The 16,618-nt window shown below is 43.2% G+C and overlaps 1 protein-coding gene and 1 non-coding gene across 3 annotated transcripts in view; both read left to right on the top strand.

Moving 5' to 3' along the window:
* Positions 1–492: 492 nt before the first annotated feature.
* On the top strand, positions 493–574 carry TRNAS-AGA (transfer RNA serine (anticodon AGA)). The gene has a single exon. It is a non-coding gene; the product is annotated as a tRNA-Ser (tRNA).
* An 88-nt stretch (positions 575–662) lies between these two features.
* Positions 663–16,618, top strand: part of HS1BP3 (HCLS1 binding protein 3) — a 54,160-nt gene continuing 38,204 nt past the window's right edge. The window contains exons 1-2 of one of the 2 annotated variants that reach the window (XM_071742020.1): positions 663–812; positions 6,556–6,721. In XM_071742020.1, the coding sequence (XP_071598121.1) occupies positions 772–812; positions 6,556–6,721 (207 nt within the window). In that variant the 5' untranslated portion in view covers positions 663–771. Of the gene's footprint in view, positions 813–1,417; positions 1,566–6,555; positions 6,722–16,618 lie in introns of those variants that run through there. The other variant, XM_071742021.1, reaches the window with a different exon arrangement.

Raw genomic sequence — 16,618 nt, 5'->3', positions numbered from 1 at the left:
CTTTTATTGCTTTTCCAATAGTCCCCAGTTTCTCCTTAGTTTTCTGCTGTGATGCTCAACTGGGAGCAGCAGACAGCAGAGAGAGGTGCCCGGGACGAAGTTTTTTTCCCCCGGTATTTCCCTACAGAAAAGCAGCGTGAAAACAAGGCTGTGGGTGCTGGTGGAGAGCAGCAGAGGGAGCAGCTGCTTGCCGCTTTCTTTCCAAAATAAAGATCGAAGCAAACCGCGTTTTTGAGCAGCCGTGGGCACCCCTCGCTCTTTGCCGGGCGGAGGCAAAGGGCGCCTGGGGCGCAGGCACCGGGCCGGTGGGTACTGACGCTAAGGCTGGCGAGCAGCACCCTGCGGTTATTTGAGGACAGAGTCGTGCGGTGATGTGCGCTGTGCAGTCAGGAGGAGGGCACACGAGGGGAACATTTGGGTCCCGTGCAGGGAAAGGAAAACGCGGGGGGGAAATTTCCTGCAGGTTCCGTGACTCGGCACCCACTCGCCGGTGTAGTCGTGGCCGAGTGGTTAAGGCGATGGACTAGAAATCCATTGGGGTCTCCCCGCGCAGGTTCGAATCCTGCCGACTACGGTGCAAAAAAGTTCTTTTCTTACCCGGACATTTTCCTTCCTCCCCCTACTTCCCAACCATCGCTTTGCACCAGCCCGCCCGCCAGCAAACATCCGGCAGGGCGGCCCGAGGGGAAGGGAGGCGGGATCCCGTGACAGCCGGACGCAGCCTCTCATCCAGGGCCGGTGCCGACCCGGAGCGACGCCATTCCCCGAGCCATGCAGCACAGCCCGGCGCCCGCTGTGCTGGTTACTACCAGGTACCGGGGAGGGGAACCGAGCAGGCACCACGCCGCTCGCTTCAGCTCCGGCTGCCGCTATGGGCCGCTCGCCGCGGCCTTCGCCCCCGCGCCCGTCCCAGGGAGGGGACGGAGCACGGCGCCTCACGCCCGCCGCTGGGGCGGGCGCTGAGGAGAAACTGAGGGAAGTGGTGGAGCAGAGGAGGATCTGGGGGAAGTGGTGGAGCAAAGGGATAGCTGAGGGAATGGAGCAGAGAAGATGAGGGAAGTCGAGCCAAGAGATAGGTGAAGGAATGGTGGAGCAAAGGGGAAGCTGAGAGAAGTGGTGGAGCAAAGGGATAGCTGAGGGAAATGGAGGAGCAGAGGAGGAGATGAGGGAAGTGGAGGAGATGAGGGGAAGCTGAGGGAAGTGGAGGAGCAGAGGAGGAGATGAGGGAAGTGGGGGAGCAGAGGGGAAGCCGAGGGGCGGCAAGTGCTGAGGAGACGCCGGTGGCGGAGCTGAGGCGAGGCCAAGGCGGGCAGTGGTTGCATCTGCGTGAATTTGTCTCTAGGACACTTCGAATATATGCGGCACCTCGATTTTTTTTTTTTTTTTTTTTGGCATTTCACATCCCGAGGTTACCACTTTAGTCTGGCCCATCCCGTGTAACATTGGCCTATTGGTCCTTTTCTCCTCTGATAACTTCTGGCGGTTTCCCTTAACACATCGGCACTGCTGGGGACACGCTATGCGCTTCCACCCTCTGGAAACATCCTTTCCCTGTCAGATTCGAGGTGGGTCAGAAGGAATTAAAACGTATCCTGAAGCATACACTGGTGTCTTTGAGGTGTGGTGTCACCAGTGCCTTCATCTGATTCCCATGCCCTTCCATCAGGCCCTGCACTCTGACCCATGTGTCCACCAGGCTTGAAGTTAGGCCAGGGATGGGCAAAATAAGTTTTTTCTGTTTTCATACCTTGAAAAACCATGTCCTGGGTAGATGCAGTGCCTCTGGTTTTAGTTGCATTGAATTTCTAAAACTAGCATTTTCCTAGATATGGCAAATGAACCCTTTTTTTTTTTTTTTTTTACCTCCATGATATTTTTGAGACCATGTGGAAGCAGTTCCCTATCAGATGTGACTGAGAAAAAGTGTTGGATTCAGCAACATCCTGACTCTTGCACCTAAGTCATAAAACCTAAGTGGAAACTATTTCAATCACATTATCTTCAAAGCCATTATTTTAATCCTTGAATATTTGGTTATATCAGGATCAGGCTTCCTTTGGAGCAGTGACCTCGAACCTTCAAACATACCTAACTTAAATCACATATATGTTTTGTAGTGCTAATTTTATATTTTAAAGCTTGTAAATGGAAATCTGAACACCTGAGTTTCTTAACAGACTATAGTCTTCACAACTTGCAAGTTGTTCAAATGATACTGGAATGCTTTCAGTGATAAAGTTGGATGTATATATATATATGTATATATATGAATATATATGTGTGTGTATGTGTAAGGCTTAAGCAAGTGAATATATTTTCTGGCATAACATAGCTGTATAGTCATGACCTTTTTCACTCTTTATACATACTGGCTTGAGTTTAGGAGTTAGATTACTAGTTCCTGCAGTAATATAAATAATAATCTGTTTGAGTTATACTATAGAGAAAAATAAAGATGGCTAATAAGTGTTTGACATTTTCCCTTTGGTTAATGAATTAACTAGTTGTAGATTTATTTTTTTTTTTCTTTATACTATGACCTAGGTTGTCACAGCTTGGTCCCCTCTGGGTAGAAGTTGCTGGAGCTGGGTACTGCTGATAGGTGCTTGCTTTATCAGAGCACAAAGCAGTGCCCACACTTGTGATTACACAAGACACTGGAATAGGTTCTCTCGTCTCTGGCATCCCTTACTTTGCTTTCTTGTTTCCAGTGGCTGCTTTCCCTTCTCTCCCATCTTAGCCTTGAAGAACAGAAAGCAGAGTAATTAAAGTACAAAGCCTCATAGCGAATCATAAGACAGCAAAAAAAAAAAACCTTTGTGGGTCTTTGGGAACTGTGGGACCTGCTTTGTTCAGTTGACCTTTAGGCAGTCTCCCCTTGTTCTAATCCCGTGCTGATCCTGCATGATCTGATTGTGCAAGCACAGAGTTACTGGTATGAATGATCTTGTTGTACTCAGGTGAAGTGCTTCATGTTAAGGAAGTAAACCATGTGCCCAAGTCTCCCCTGAGCCCTCCATGTTTTAGACTACAAGCAGAACTTAAGAGGTGCACAAGCTAGATTTAGATAAGAAGTAGAAGCAATTAAACCGTATGTCCAATTTAAACAACCAGCTTTCTTCTTTTTTTTTCTTTTTATAACCTACTAATGTAAAAATAATTGTGTTTGATGTGAAAAATACAATTAAACTATGTTCTGTGTTGGGATTTGTAGGTGCTGCTTCCATTTGAGTAACAACAATAACAGTATCATATGAATTAAAACACTAGGGCTGCTTCTTTTGAAATTAAGGCATTAAAAGAACCAGTGTGTGCTTTGGATATTGTACTGTGTCTGTCTCAGCCTCCCAGCTGATTTCTCTTTGTTTCAAATAACTTTTATGTTTAAAAACTGCACAATCCTGTTGCTATGAAAGAGATAATTGTGGCAGGTTTGCTGTAAGAGATTATAATGAAAGTGATTACAAGGCCTAAAGCAAACAAACAAAAATGTAGCTATTACCCCTACCTCTAATCACTTTCCCTCACAGTAATTTTAGCTAAGACTTTCAACAATTTTAAAAGAAAAAACACAGGTGTAGATAAGATCCTTATTAATTTCATGACATCTTTAGAACTCTTTGATGCATCAGCACTTACAGTGAAGTAGTTGTTCTGTCATCTGAGAAGATCTGTACGTGTTTGGTGTTTTAATCTAAATAAGGCCATTCAGGAAGAATGGTTTACTGTTGTTTTTTCCTTGTATTTACATCAGAGGTCAAAAGCAGGTTAATTTGTTATATATACTTTGTGACTGTGTTAACAGAAGTAAGTCACTCCCAAGGATCATCTGACCTTTTTAATGTCATAGCTGCAGTCACAACTTCAGAGTGACTGCACATCTGGAGAGCATTTCCTCTGCTACAGGTGTATTCTGAAACCCCCAGATTCAGTAACTTTACTGGCAGGTGTCCACTAAGTCATCATTTTGGCTGTCACTAAAGGAGACAACACTCCAGAGAATGGCTGTTACTTGCTGGTTTGACAAACAGCTGTGCTTAAGCCAGGCACTTGTGTCTTTATGCATAAGCACTATTGATTGTGTGTACAGCCTGACAGTGTGTAACTGAGAACAAAATTTTGTGTGTTGGGCTAGAGTGAAATCCTTGGCTGGCAGAAAATGAGAACAGAATTGGAACAAACACAACGGCATTTAGGTACTTAGTATAAAACCTTAGTGATGGTAGAGGTGTTGTTAAAATCCTAATGCTTTAAACATGGCTTATAAAGTGGATTTGGTACAAAAATGGGCCTGTACTCTTTTTTAGCACTGTCCAGTTCATAGAGAGCTCTTGAGATATTCTAGAAAGCTTTTTATTCAGTACTGCATTGGAGATTCAGAGGCTGCCTTCTTGGAAAAAACACAAGTTTCAAAAGAACTGGTCAAGTTTTGACATGATGAGAGGAGTCTTTTAAAACTTTGTTGGAAACTAGATTGTTTAAACCTTTTTAAAGTGTATTTTAAGTTCATACACCTCATGTATCCTTAGGTGAAGGGTGCTTGTCTTAATGATCTAAGCTTCTTAAAGGAAGAGGCATTCCACAAGACACCTCTGCAATCCACAGGAAGTCCAGGCAAGATGGGACTTGATGTTCCTCATACAGCTGAGGTTAAATTTAAAAAAGCAGAAAATTGCTTAATGAAAGGAATTTTTTTTTTTTTTTTTGAAGTATTTTTTTTAAAGATTTCTTAAACAAATTTCACACATAGCAAAGACACACCCAGAAATGTGTTCAGAAAGTAGTCAATGCTCTGGGTATGTCCTGGTTTGTGCCAGGAGAGAACCAATTTTCTTTCTAGTAATTTTACTTTGCAGTTAAGTCTCTTCTGTGTAGCTTCATTTGCTGAAAATTTACAGCATGTTTTTCAGTCAGTGTCTGCTTATAGGGCTGATAGTGCTTGATGTTTCCAGTTACTGCTGGAGAATGGTATGCAGAACCAAGGCCATCTCTTGGTTCTGCTGAACACCTTAATCTCCAGAAACAAAAGGGAGTAATGGGATCACAGCTGTGGCCCTCCTGTGGGGAGGGGCAGACAGGGCAGGTGACCAAAATTGACCAAAGGAAGTATTCCATCACATATGTGCCATACTCAGTATAAATCTGAGGGATGACAAGGGCCAAGGTCTCTTTGTCCATGCCTTTGTATATATCTGTATATATTTTGTGGTTTTCTTTTTCATTGTTACTGTTTGATTAAAGCTGGGTAATTCAGTTTCTAACCTATAAGTCTTTCTTCCTTATTCTCTTTCTTTTCTGGGAAGGGAGAGGGGTTTAATTGCCTGCCCAATGTTAAACTGTGATAGGATGATAAATCTTTCTACTTCTGGCAAAGTCCAGTGACAGCAGTAGTGAGGGTGCTGTGGCTTGGCATGAGGGTAATTTTGGGGCAATGATTGCTGTTTATGTTTGATTTCCAGTCTGTTGAATAATACTGTTTATTTCATTAAACATACCATTCTCTTGTGCCTCAACAACAGCTCATTCTTACTCATGATGCATGAGCCCTATAATACAGTCCTGGCATTCCTTTTGCAAAAATGTAATTACTTAGGTGAGAATCCAGGGGGAACATGAAACCAGGGTTCAGTGGATCTAAAGCTGGCAGGAGATGAAAATACCTTGATGAACTGCAGCAGTAGCATCCTTGTTGCATTTTCCTCCAAGAGAAGCCAAGGGTGGTTCTGTATGTTGAGCTCTGAGAGATCAGCACTTTGATTCTTTGTCTACTTTAACTGATTATGAAAGGACAGGTGGTTTTGCTTGTACTGGGATTTTCTAAGAGAAAGCTGGGATACTTCTGCTAGTGTACCCTTGCTGCTACTTGGAAACAAGACTCAGTCAGACAGTCAAGACCCAAAGGCAGCTCAAAGAGATCATGTACTCCTTTAACTTGTTCTGTCCTAGTGTTTGTCTAATTTTGCTTTTAGGACCTCCACAAACAGAAACTGCAGTCTTCTCCAACAACTTCTCTATGCATTTTGAGCTTTAACCTAATTCCCTGTTGACTCTTAAAAACTTCACATTGTCCTTGCACTCAAGCAAGGTCCCTCCTTTCATGGCCTGTTTCAGCTATTGTGTCTGCCATTCCTGAGGAGGTCCTAAGTCAAAGGAGAGGTGGTTAGGGATTGGTGTGAGTTGTGAATAGATGTTTGCTTCAGAACAAGCTGAAGATAGGATCATGGGATCCTATCTGCTGGGTGAGACAGCATCTTCAGCTCCTGTGAGTGAGGTCTTGTTCTGTATGAATGCCCATCTTCAGTTCCCAGAAGTGCTGTGTTCCTAGCATTTTGTCTGATGTGGCCAGTGGCAGGTACTTGGAATACAGGTAGCAGGCCATGGCCAAAGTTGTATTTTTGCAGAGCAGGAACAGTGTTGGGGTCACATCTGCCTGGTGTACTGTTGAAATGAGAGTCTTTGCACTGACTTTCTTGAGCTTTGAACTGGATCCTTGGAAAGTGTTGGTTAAAAGTCTCTGTGCCAATGCCTGAACTCTGCATGTGTTTTCTTCCCCAGGCAAATTCAGAATACACACACGGGGCTGGATTTGTCAGTGCCAGAGTACCAGGAAATCCGTGGGAAGATGATGTCTGGGCATGTAGAGTATCACATTGTTGTTGTTACCCGACTGGCTGCCTTCAAATCAGCAAAGCACAAGCCTGAAGATGTAGTACAATTTATGGTAAATATTTAACCTGTGTTACGTTAGTGATCACTTTCCTAATCAGCTTAGATTATTTTGATCCTGATGTAGCAGATACATCACAGCCTCCCTGGGTCAAAGTCCCAGGACAGTAGGACAACACAGTCTGTGCCATTTCTGCCATAGGAGTATTATCCATATATGAATTGAACTTTTTATCCCAGGAGCTCAAAGCCACAATGACTCTTTGTTGTTGCCTTTAAGGCATTTTGTATGGGGGGTCAACAAATAGAACCCAATTAAGCTTTTTATAATTTCTGCTACAAAATTAGTTTCTCTGATACATGTATCAACACTAGGACTTGGTACATAAACATGAAATAAATATATAATAGTTTACTTGAATGGAGAGAGAATCATGTGGGGGCAATCAATAAGAGGAATTAACCTTTCAGTAGGTTAGCCTTGACCTGTTAGTTGTGCTCTGCTAGCCTTGATGTGTTTTTTAAAATCCTTACTAACAGTTTCAGAAAGAAGTATCTGTATAAAACATTGTTGAGTTGGATTGCCTTTTTCACAATACCTGCAGAGTAAAGGTTTGAAAACATGAGATTAATTTTGCATGTTTTAACTGACCTGTAGCACATGGATATTCTCTTGAGCTGTCTCACCTGGGACTGTCTATTGAGTCAGTGGAAAAAGGTGCATTTAGGCTACACTTCATTTGATCCACTTTTTCTGTGTTCTGAACTACTCCCAAATAGTGCATTTCTCTGTCTGTTTACAGTAAAAGGACTCTGCAGGGATGCACCTTGTTGCATGCTGTGAATATCTTTTTGTTTCAGGTGTTCAGGAGATAACTAATGTCAGTGATGTGAGGGTGTGGTTAGCCCTAGTGTAACACTTCTTAGAAGTCAGCTGATAGCCTTTTATGAGGATGTAAACAGGTGATGGTAATGCAGTGGGTGTGGTTTATATAGATTTCAGTAAAGCATTTCGTGGTGTCTCCCACACCATCCTCACATCTTAACTGGGTAAATGTGATCTGGATGATGGGGTAGTGAGGTGGATTGTGAACTGGTTAAAAGAAGGAAGTCAGAGAGTTGTGGTCAATGGGACAGTGTAGCTGGAGGCCACTGTCTTGTACCTCAGGGGTCTGTACTGGAACCAGTACTATTCATCAGTGACCTGGATGAGGGAACAGAGAGCACTGTCAGCAGGTTTGCTGATAACACAAAACTGAAAGGAGTGGCTGGCACACCAGAAGTCTGTGCTGCCATGCAGTGAGACTTTGGCTGGAGGGTTGAGAGGGGAGAAATTTAAGGAGATACAGCAGGGGCAAGTGTAGAGTCTAGCATCTGAAAAAGAACAGCCACATGTACCAGTATAGGTTGGGAACTGACCTGTTAGAGAGCAGCACAGAGGAAAGGGACCTGGGTGTTCTAGTGGAGAGGATGACCATGAGCCAGCAACATGCCCTGGTGGCTAAGAAGGCCAATGGGGTCCATTAGAAGGGTGGTTAGTAGGTCAAGAGAGGTTCTTCTCCCCCTCTACTCTGCCCTGGTGAGGTCTCATCAAGAATATTGTGTCCAGTTCTGGGCCCTTCAGTTCAAGAAGGACAGGGACCTGCTTGAGAGGCTCCAGAGCAGAGCCACAAAGAAGATTAAGGAGTGGAATATCTCCCTTGTGAGGAAAGGCTGAGGGAGCTGGGTGTCTTTAGCTTGGAAAACAAGAGACTGAGGGGCAACCTCATTAAAATTTATAAAAAAAAATTAATTTAAAATTTATACATTTATAAACATGTAAAGGGTGCCAGGAGGGTGGAGCCAGGCTCTTCTCAGTGATCTCCAGTGAGCTGGAGCATAGGAAGCACCATTTCCTTTTTCCATAAGGAAAAGCTTTTTCACTGTGAGGGTGACAGAGCACTGGAACAGAAGACATTCAGAACCTGCCTGGACATGTTCCTGTGTGACCTACTTAGGTGATTGTGCTCTGGCAGGGGGGTTGAATCTTTCAGGGTCCCTTCCATCCCTTAACATTCTGTGATTCTGATAAATGGAAATTTACACAGTTTGATTTACAGATAAAGCCTCATCTTTCAATGTTGTGAAGTGGTGCATGGTGAGGAGATCTTACACATTTATTGCACTCCATATGCTATATATACCTGTATGGTAGAAGCAGCCATGCTGGCATGATAGTCTGTTCTGTTCTCCCTCCTTGTCCCTGGCTGCTTGTTCTCACTCCTGCAGTGCTTCCTCCTGTGTGCCAGTGTCATGTGGCTATTCAGTAATGTCAGCTGAGGAACTCATCCTGACTAAAAATGGGGGTTTCATTATTTAGTACTAATTTATACCTGTTTCTTGAGCCTGCGACTTGCACAGCCCCATTAGAGTTTGTTTGAGGACAGGGGAAGGGCAAATAGGAGTAGGGGATGTGGAATTGCAGTTTTTCTGCAGCAATTCCTGTTTATATTATGTAATATTTCCATGCAGCTCTGTGCTGGAAAGAAGATGACGAAACCTGAGGTGTTGAACTGGGCTATTGTCATACAGCATTTTGCATCACTTATCAAAAAGTAAATAAAGTCAGCTCACCTATAAAGAGGAGAAATATACTTTCTACTGTTCCCCCCATGCTTGCTGAGTTTATCTGTTCCCATGTCTGCTCTCTCTAGAAGGATTTTCAGCACTTAGTTGCTCCTCTCAAGTGAAATAAACCTTTCTGTATTCTTCTCTCATCAAATGTCCTGTCATTTCGTTCTTCATGAAGAAGAAAACTAGTGTAGTCTGATGGGAATAACATTTATCTCATCAGGTATGTTTTTTTTCAGCCTACTAAGTCTGATATATTATATAGCTTGGTGTATGAGAGTAATTTAAAACCCTGAGCTGGGAGGCTGGAGGCTGGATGCATCGATAGATTCTGATGAGTCTTTTCTCTATGCATTACTGGAAGGAGCAGAGGGATTCACCTCTCTATAAACTGGATATTTTCACCTGAATCTGTCTCTGATTTTATGGTCAGTAGGGAGAAGGGGTAATGAGGTGACTCATCCTCTGGAAATGCCTTTCTTTCACTCTAAAGGAAAAGCATTTTATGTTTTAAACAGCTGGAACGGGGAGCTTCAACTCCAGGCTAAAATGCTCATTGTGTTGCACACTATTTATACACCCCTGGGATTTTCCACAAAGCCTTCAGAAGGCTGTGGGTCTCCTGTAGGTCCTGTGTGACATTTACCCGCCCCATGCAAGCCCATTGGATAACCCAAAGCATCTCAGATGGCATGGGATATCTGTCTTCAGGCAGAGCCAGCTGCCCTCTATGATTAGATGTCTTGCTGTGAATTTCTAAACAGTATTGTTGAGAAGAATGTAGATGAGCAAAGTGGATTCCTCCACACCGTAGGTTCTCGGCTACATTTGATAAACCCTGTTAACCTACACGTGTGCACAGGGCTGGCAGATGTTACATAAAGGCATAAAGCACATAAAGGCATTGGCACACCATCCTGGAGCAGATACTGCATGTCATCCAAGGTACCACTGTGTCCAGGTGACTTGAGTTTCAGTCACATCTTGCCAAAATGTAGTGTCTATATCTGACTGTCATGAGAGCTGAGCCACCTCCTGTCTGTAGGTAGTTGTCTGGTGGTAAATTCCAACCCAGTGGCTGCCAGGTGAAGTGAGTTGTACCCTCTGTCTGTGTAGTGCCCTGTTCTGCTCTGTGTTGTACCAGCACGAATATGAACCACAACCCTTCCTTCCTCAGAGAGTCTTCAGGTGAGGTGTAAGAGAATAACAATGTGACTGGGGAACAGCAGAGAAGAATGAGGTTAGATTGGGCAGCAGGTCAAACACATCAGATTTGTATAGCAAGGGGGAGTGAGATGAGGCATCTGAAGGAATTAAAAGCAGCAACTGTGTGGCTGTTCTACCTGCCCAAGTGTGCAACCCGGATGGGAGAGGGAACTTAGTTTTGTTCTCATTGAAATAATCACATTTGAGAGGCGCCAGTGTCAGAGTGCTGAGGTAGGGCAGAAATGGTGGATAGGCTTATCAGGATTTTCATTGTCTCTGAAAATGCTAATCTAGTTTTGGCTGTCTCAGGAGCCGGGTCTGGTTCTCGAGACCCTCTGTCTTTCTTTTTCTTCGTCCTCCTTTCCCCCTTTCCCTGCCTGATAATTAGCTACACCGCATTAATCTTTTGTAAATGTTCTTGTGCCTGCTTCCAGTGGAAGTGACCGCCCTCAACGCTCTCGTGCCCTAGGTGGCAGCAGCGACACTGGATTTCTGCATGTTAGGGCAGCATTTATTGGTCAAACAGTTTCTCTGTATCCCCTGGAAAAAAGATGGAGAGCAGGACAGAAGTGTTCTAGAAGCTTGCTGTGGTCTCTAGGCTGTGATTTACATGTCACTGGATGAAGATATGGTAAGAACCTCTGACCAAAACAAGATGGACAGCAAAAAGAGATTACAGATGTCAGGTCTAAACAATCTAGATTTCCCTGTTTCCCAGCCTTAGTGGGACTGTGCCAAGTCAGTATCATAGCATTTGTAATTGAAACATTTGTGAAGCATTAACAGAAGAAAAAAATTACTTCTGCAATGACTTTCAGATCAAAGTTCTTAGAAACTGGAGGAATGTTTCAGCTTTCAAAATGCCATTTCTCAAACAGGGCAAGTGGATTGTAGAATTGCTTAACCTTGAGGTTGCATTTGGTAATTGATAGAAAACTTGGCTGAATTTCTTTCACAGATCATAATACTCTTGCCTAATTGAAAGAGTGAAATTGCTTCTATCTTTGGTACTGCATCAGAGGCACTGCTGCAAAGGTGATACATAATTATTGCCTGTAGATCTGCCATTTTTTCTGTGAGAAGAAGAAAAGGCTTTGTTTTTCTGAACTGCATTTCTTCTAGCCACACCTTACCTTTTTTAGCAATTAAATTCTCTCTTCCTGACCTTAATAAAAATCTACCCAGCCTATACTGCCTTCGTGTTCTATCTCTGCCCGGTTTAATTTTTTCTTTTTCAGAAATTACTTTTGTTAGTAAAGTTTGTTCTTTTTCAACATAGAACAAACAACTACTGGTATTTGGCAGGCGCAGCACAGTTTTAGGAGGAATTTCCTATAGAACTGTCTTCCTCATATAAAATGAGGGAGTGTAAGGATGTGGATGGAAATTAATCTGTGTTTTCATCACTGTCTTTTTGCATATATTGGCCTTCTTTCTGTGGGCCTCAAAATCTGTTTGTTGGAGTTGCTGTTTCCTGACTATACAGGTTTGTTGTGCAGATAAATTCCTTCACATTAGAACCTCTGTGGTGTGAGAGTGGAAAAAATAATATCCCTGCTCAGTGTTCAGAAGCTGTTAAGAATTTATGTTGATTAAAAAGAAATATTGGAGTACTTGCTCTTCTGCTAGGCAAAACAGGTGGGGAGAACAGCATGTGGTCATGTAGTTAAAAGCAACCATAGTGCATACCCATGAGGTCACCAAGCAACATTAATCCTGGTATGCCTTAAATTGGGAGTCTACAAACAAAAATTTTGGTTCATACTCCTTGTGAAAAGGGATGCTTTTGATTCCTGAAACCAAAGCTTCTGGTTGTATAAATGACAATCCTGCTGCACCTCCTTTTTGTGGCAGTGTTAAGAAGTGGACTTCGTAAAAAGAAAGTCTTTGCCTGTAAGTATAAATACCTGTAAGTATTTTGTGTAGTACTGCAGAATCAAGAGTGCTCTTCACTGTGTGCACTGGCTAGATGAAGGGCTTGAGTTAGCTCTATCTGGGATCTGCATTTCATTGAAATCCCTGCAGTAAATATGAAGCATATGAAGACAGGTTTGAGGTCAGAAATCGGGCATTAAAAAGAGCCTAGGGAAAGGAGGCATTAAATCCCATTAATACAGAGTGGGATCAAATTCTCCTGCGCACATCTGAAAGTCCCAGGTTCGTATCCTACAGGCATTCTGGTGTGTGTACTTCATGCATGAGGTTCTCCTGAAGAAGGGTGCAAGACACATGCATGAGATTTGAGGGATTAGCAGCAAACATCAAGCTTTGACTTTGAACTTTCACGTGGTTTTCTTAACCTTCTAGCTATATTTGATCGTATTTTACTTACTTACTTGTTCCTGGTGCAAAAACATTCAGACCCATCCCTGTCTCTTGGTTCTATTCTGGATGTTAATTATTAGAGCCAAATAGGGTCTTGACTTGGCAGATATGCACATGCTTTCCTGTATTTGCATGATTAACTCTTTTGAAGTGGATTGAGCCTTTGATATTGTGACTTGACAGAGCTCCTTGAAGTTCGTGCACTCAGGCTGACTTACAGGTGGTGGGGGGTTTGCTCCTCAGTATTCACAGAGTTCAGTTAGAGGCTTGGAGGGGGAGAGGATAATTGCAGGATCAAGATCTAGAGGAATTACAGGCAGCAGAAGAAAAATATTTTAATATTAATCAAATAGGACTTTGTTTACTTAATAGGAATGATTAAAATGGGGTTTAGAGCAGCATTTATTTTCTTATCCTGACATTTTGGGCCATAGGATCCATCAGCTCTTTTCAAAGATATGTGTGTGGTAACCAGGAAAAGCCAGATTTAATTTTGTTATGTGCCAATACACCTTTCTCCTTGTCAAAAGACATCAAATTGAAGGGGTCTAGAACTGTCACAACAGAGCTATGCTTCCTGACTGGAAAGGTGTGAGAATGCTCTGGGTGACATCTGGGACTCAGTCTGAGAAAATACATTTGTGAGACCTGCCTGGTGCTTTGTAAGGCACATTGTAAGTGCCTCTGTGCTGCTGCTTTGAAACCAGGAGAGCCAACTGTACACTCATAGCCCAGAAGGCTCATCTTAGCCTGGGCTGCATCACAACAAGTGTGGCCAGCAAGTCAGGGGAGGGGATTCTTCTGCTTGTGAGACCCCACCTGGAGCACAGCGTTCAGTCCTGGGGTTCCCAGTACAAGAAACACATGGACCTATTAGAGAGGGTCCAGAGGAGAGCCACCAAGATGATGAGAAGGTTGGGGGCACCTCAGCTATAAAGACAGTCAGAAAGTTGGGCTTTTTTCAGCCTGGAGAATAGAAGGCTCCAGGAAGACCTTGTTGCAGCCTTTCAATATGTAAAGGAGGCTTATAAGAAAGATTTAGGGAGACTTGACTATGGCCTGTAGTGACAGCACAGGGAGCAATGGTTTTCAATTAAAAGAAGAAAAATTTAGATTAGACACAAAGAAAAAGTATTTTATGATGAGGATGGTGAGACACTGGAATGGGTTGCCAGAGAAGTTGTGGATGCTCCATCCCTGGAAGTGTTTAAGGCCAGGTTGGATGGGACTTCAAGAAACCTGGTCGAGTGGGAGGTGTCCCTGCCCATGGTGGAGGAGTTGGAACTAGATAATCTTTAAGTTCCCTTCTGGCCCAACTACTATGTGATTCTAAATGAATTGTTGGCATTTCCAGCACAAAAACAAAAAACCCAAAAACCCAGAGAAGGTAAAGATAAGCAAAACCAAAGAGAATCCTGTGGCAGCCGTGGCTTGAGGCAGAGGGATAGCAAGCAAGGAACTGCAGCTGCCAGAGGCTTGCAGGGGCGTTGGTGGTGGGTGAGGACCGGTTTGGGCTGGGGTTTGAACGTCTCTCCCGTGTGGGTAGGTTATCCCAGCAGAGGGCAGCCCCACACCGTCGGAAAGGAGGGAATACTGCAGGCTTTTGGGTAGCACATCAGTGAGCTTTGGGTGCCTGGTGTCACTCTTGGTCCAGCGCTCTGTCCCGTGTGGTGCTGATCAAAGCCCACGCGGATTCACGGAGGCTCAGTTAGCAAGGACTGGATGCAAGGCTGGGCATTTACCTTAGGTTCAGTGGTGGAATTAGACATAAATTGAGATTTATGAATAATTTGGAGTTGGATAGAGGAGGAATGAAAATTAAGTGGGGAAAGAAGTAAGTTTGTATGTCTCAGTTCAGTGTTACTTTTTGCTTATTTTAAAGCGGTTTTGGCAGAGTCTTGTCAATTCGCTGCTGTCTTGGAGTGCTTTCAGTCACTAATTTGCTATTTAGTATTGAAATTAATTGGATGTTAAACTTTTTTCACAAATCAGACTTGATTTTTTTTTTTTTCTGAGTGGAAGGTGATACTGTTTTTTCTTTTGAAAGAGTACCAGTGAACTCCTCAGTGCCCTTACTTTTGTGCTGACACAGTATTTTTGGGAGGGGCTCTGTTATACCCTGTTCAGTTTTCTGGGACCTAGCAAACTATAACTGTACATTTCTGAAATTCCAGAATTGCCTTCTTCCCTGGTTCTGGGGTGTATTTTAAGGGAGGATTGTCTTATTCTGGGAACATCTCTATTGCTCACTTCAGTGCACTTCACCCATAGTGAACAGTGGACAGCTGAAATGCAAATATCTTTCAAATCAGCTAGCTTGGTTGATAATTACTGCCAAAGGCAAGGAAGTATGGAAGCTAAGGTGGTTATTGCTCTTTATGCCTACATCTAATTTAGTAAACCAGTCAAGATGTGTCTGTTAATGTCAGAAGCTGTTATGTGGCCTGGAGAGCAGCTGGCATGGTCTGGCTGCATCCACAGTATGAAACTCCCTTACCATCTGCAATGGGCATACTGACTACTGGATGTTCCCTGCACCAGGCTAAATCTTGGTCTGAAAAATTACCTGAGAGATTGCTGGCTGCCCTGTCAAACATTGTCAGATTCCAGTTGACACAGTAAGGTCCCTACTAGACACTCTTGGCTTCCAGTGCCTAGAAATATGCCCTGATACTGTTTAGTTTGGTAGTATAGACACAGTTTATGGATTCTGTGATCTTAACTTCTTTCCACTTCTGCATCTGTACTTTTTGTTAGATTGACTTTCTTTTATTACTGTCTTGGTGGAAGAACTCTGTCATCTCACATCCCAAGATGTGGTATTAAGAGTCTTTCCATCTTTTATGTTGCAGTATTAATTAGTATTCACTCCTCTGGAGTTCACCAACATGTGTTAAATAAGGATAAGAGCTGGACCCCAGGAGAGGATCTGGGCTGTATGCAATTCACTAGCACTAGCTTCTTGTTCTTGTGTTTTGTTTTTTCAATCTAATTCTATATTTGTTGAATCACGCTCATAGATTATGGGACCATAGAAGGCTATGATGAAAATATTGTCTGCATAATACCACAGTCACTCTCCATTGTGCCTGTAGCATTACTTAGAGATTGTGCTTTGTTTGTGTGTGGATTTGTGTGTTGAATTTTAAGGTGCTGAATTCAAAACCTTATGTGGCACAGAAGCCACACGATTTCTCACCAGCATTCCCATGGCTCTTTTAATATCTTGGGTATTATTCTCCTCAGGCTTCCTGTCTTTGTCTGCAGAAGGAATTACTTCATTCACTGTTGGCATCTTCTCCCTTTATGGGAACCTGTAGACCATGGCCTTGGGTTTTATTTTCTTGAGGATAAACTGAATAGCCAAGGGTCAGCTGAGGTCTTTGCCCTTTGATTTCTGTGTTCGGTGCTTTGCAGGGCAGCAGGTGTGCCAGGTTTTCAGAGTTTAGCATCCAGAAGGGCACTGAATCCCAGCAAGGTGGAGAAATGGGTTTTCTGGCTCAATGGTGAAAAGATGGAGGCTTTCTCCATCAGATACCTACCTGGTATGTGCTTCTCTTCCCTCCCATCTCTCAGGGCTGAGCATAACATAGTTCATTTATAGTCAACAATTTTTTTTTTGGTGTCAGAGAAAAGTATCTGGAGCAGTGACCTTCCCAGGATTTCATTAGTTATGAGTCAGACAAACAGATCCTGAGTATCTGGCACTGAACTTCAGTTCAATTAGGGAGTGGATTTTAGTAGCAAAATTAGAGGAACAGTAACAGTGCTTGGGGATTCACTGTGGAAATAACAGGCTTTTACTAGGCTA

The sequence above is a fragment of the Heliangelus exortis genome, chromosome 3, assembly GCF_036169615.1.
Source record: "Heliangelus exortis chromosome 3, bHelExo1.hap1, whole genome shotgun sequence".
Taxonomy (NCBI): domain Eukaryota; kingdom Metazoa; phylum Chordata; class Aves; order Apodiformes; family Trochilidae; genus Heliangelus; species Heliangelus exortis.
This window is presented reverse-complemented; position numbering and strand designations above follow the sequence as displayed.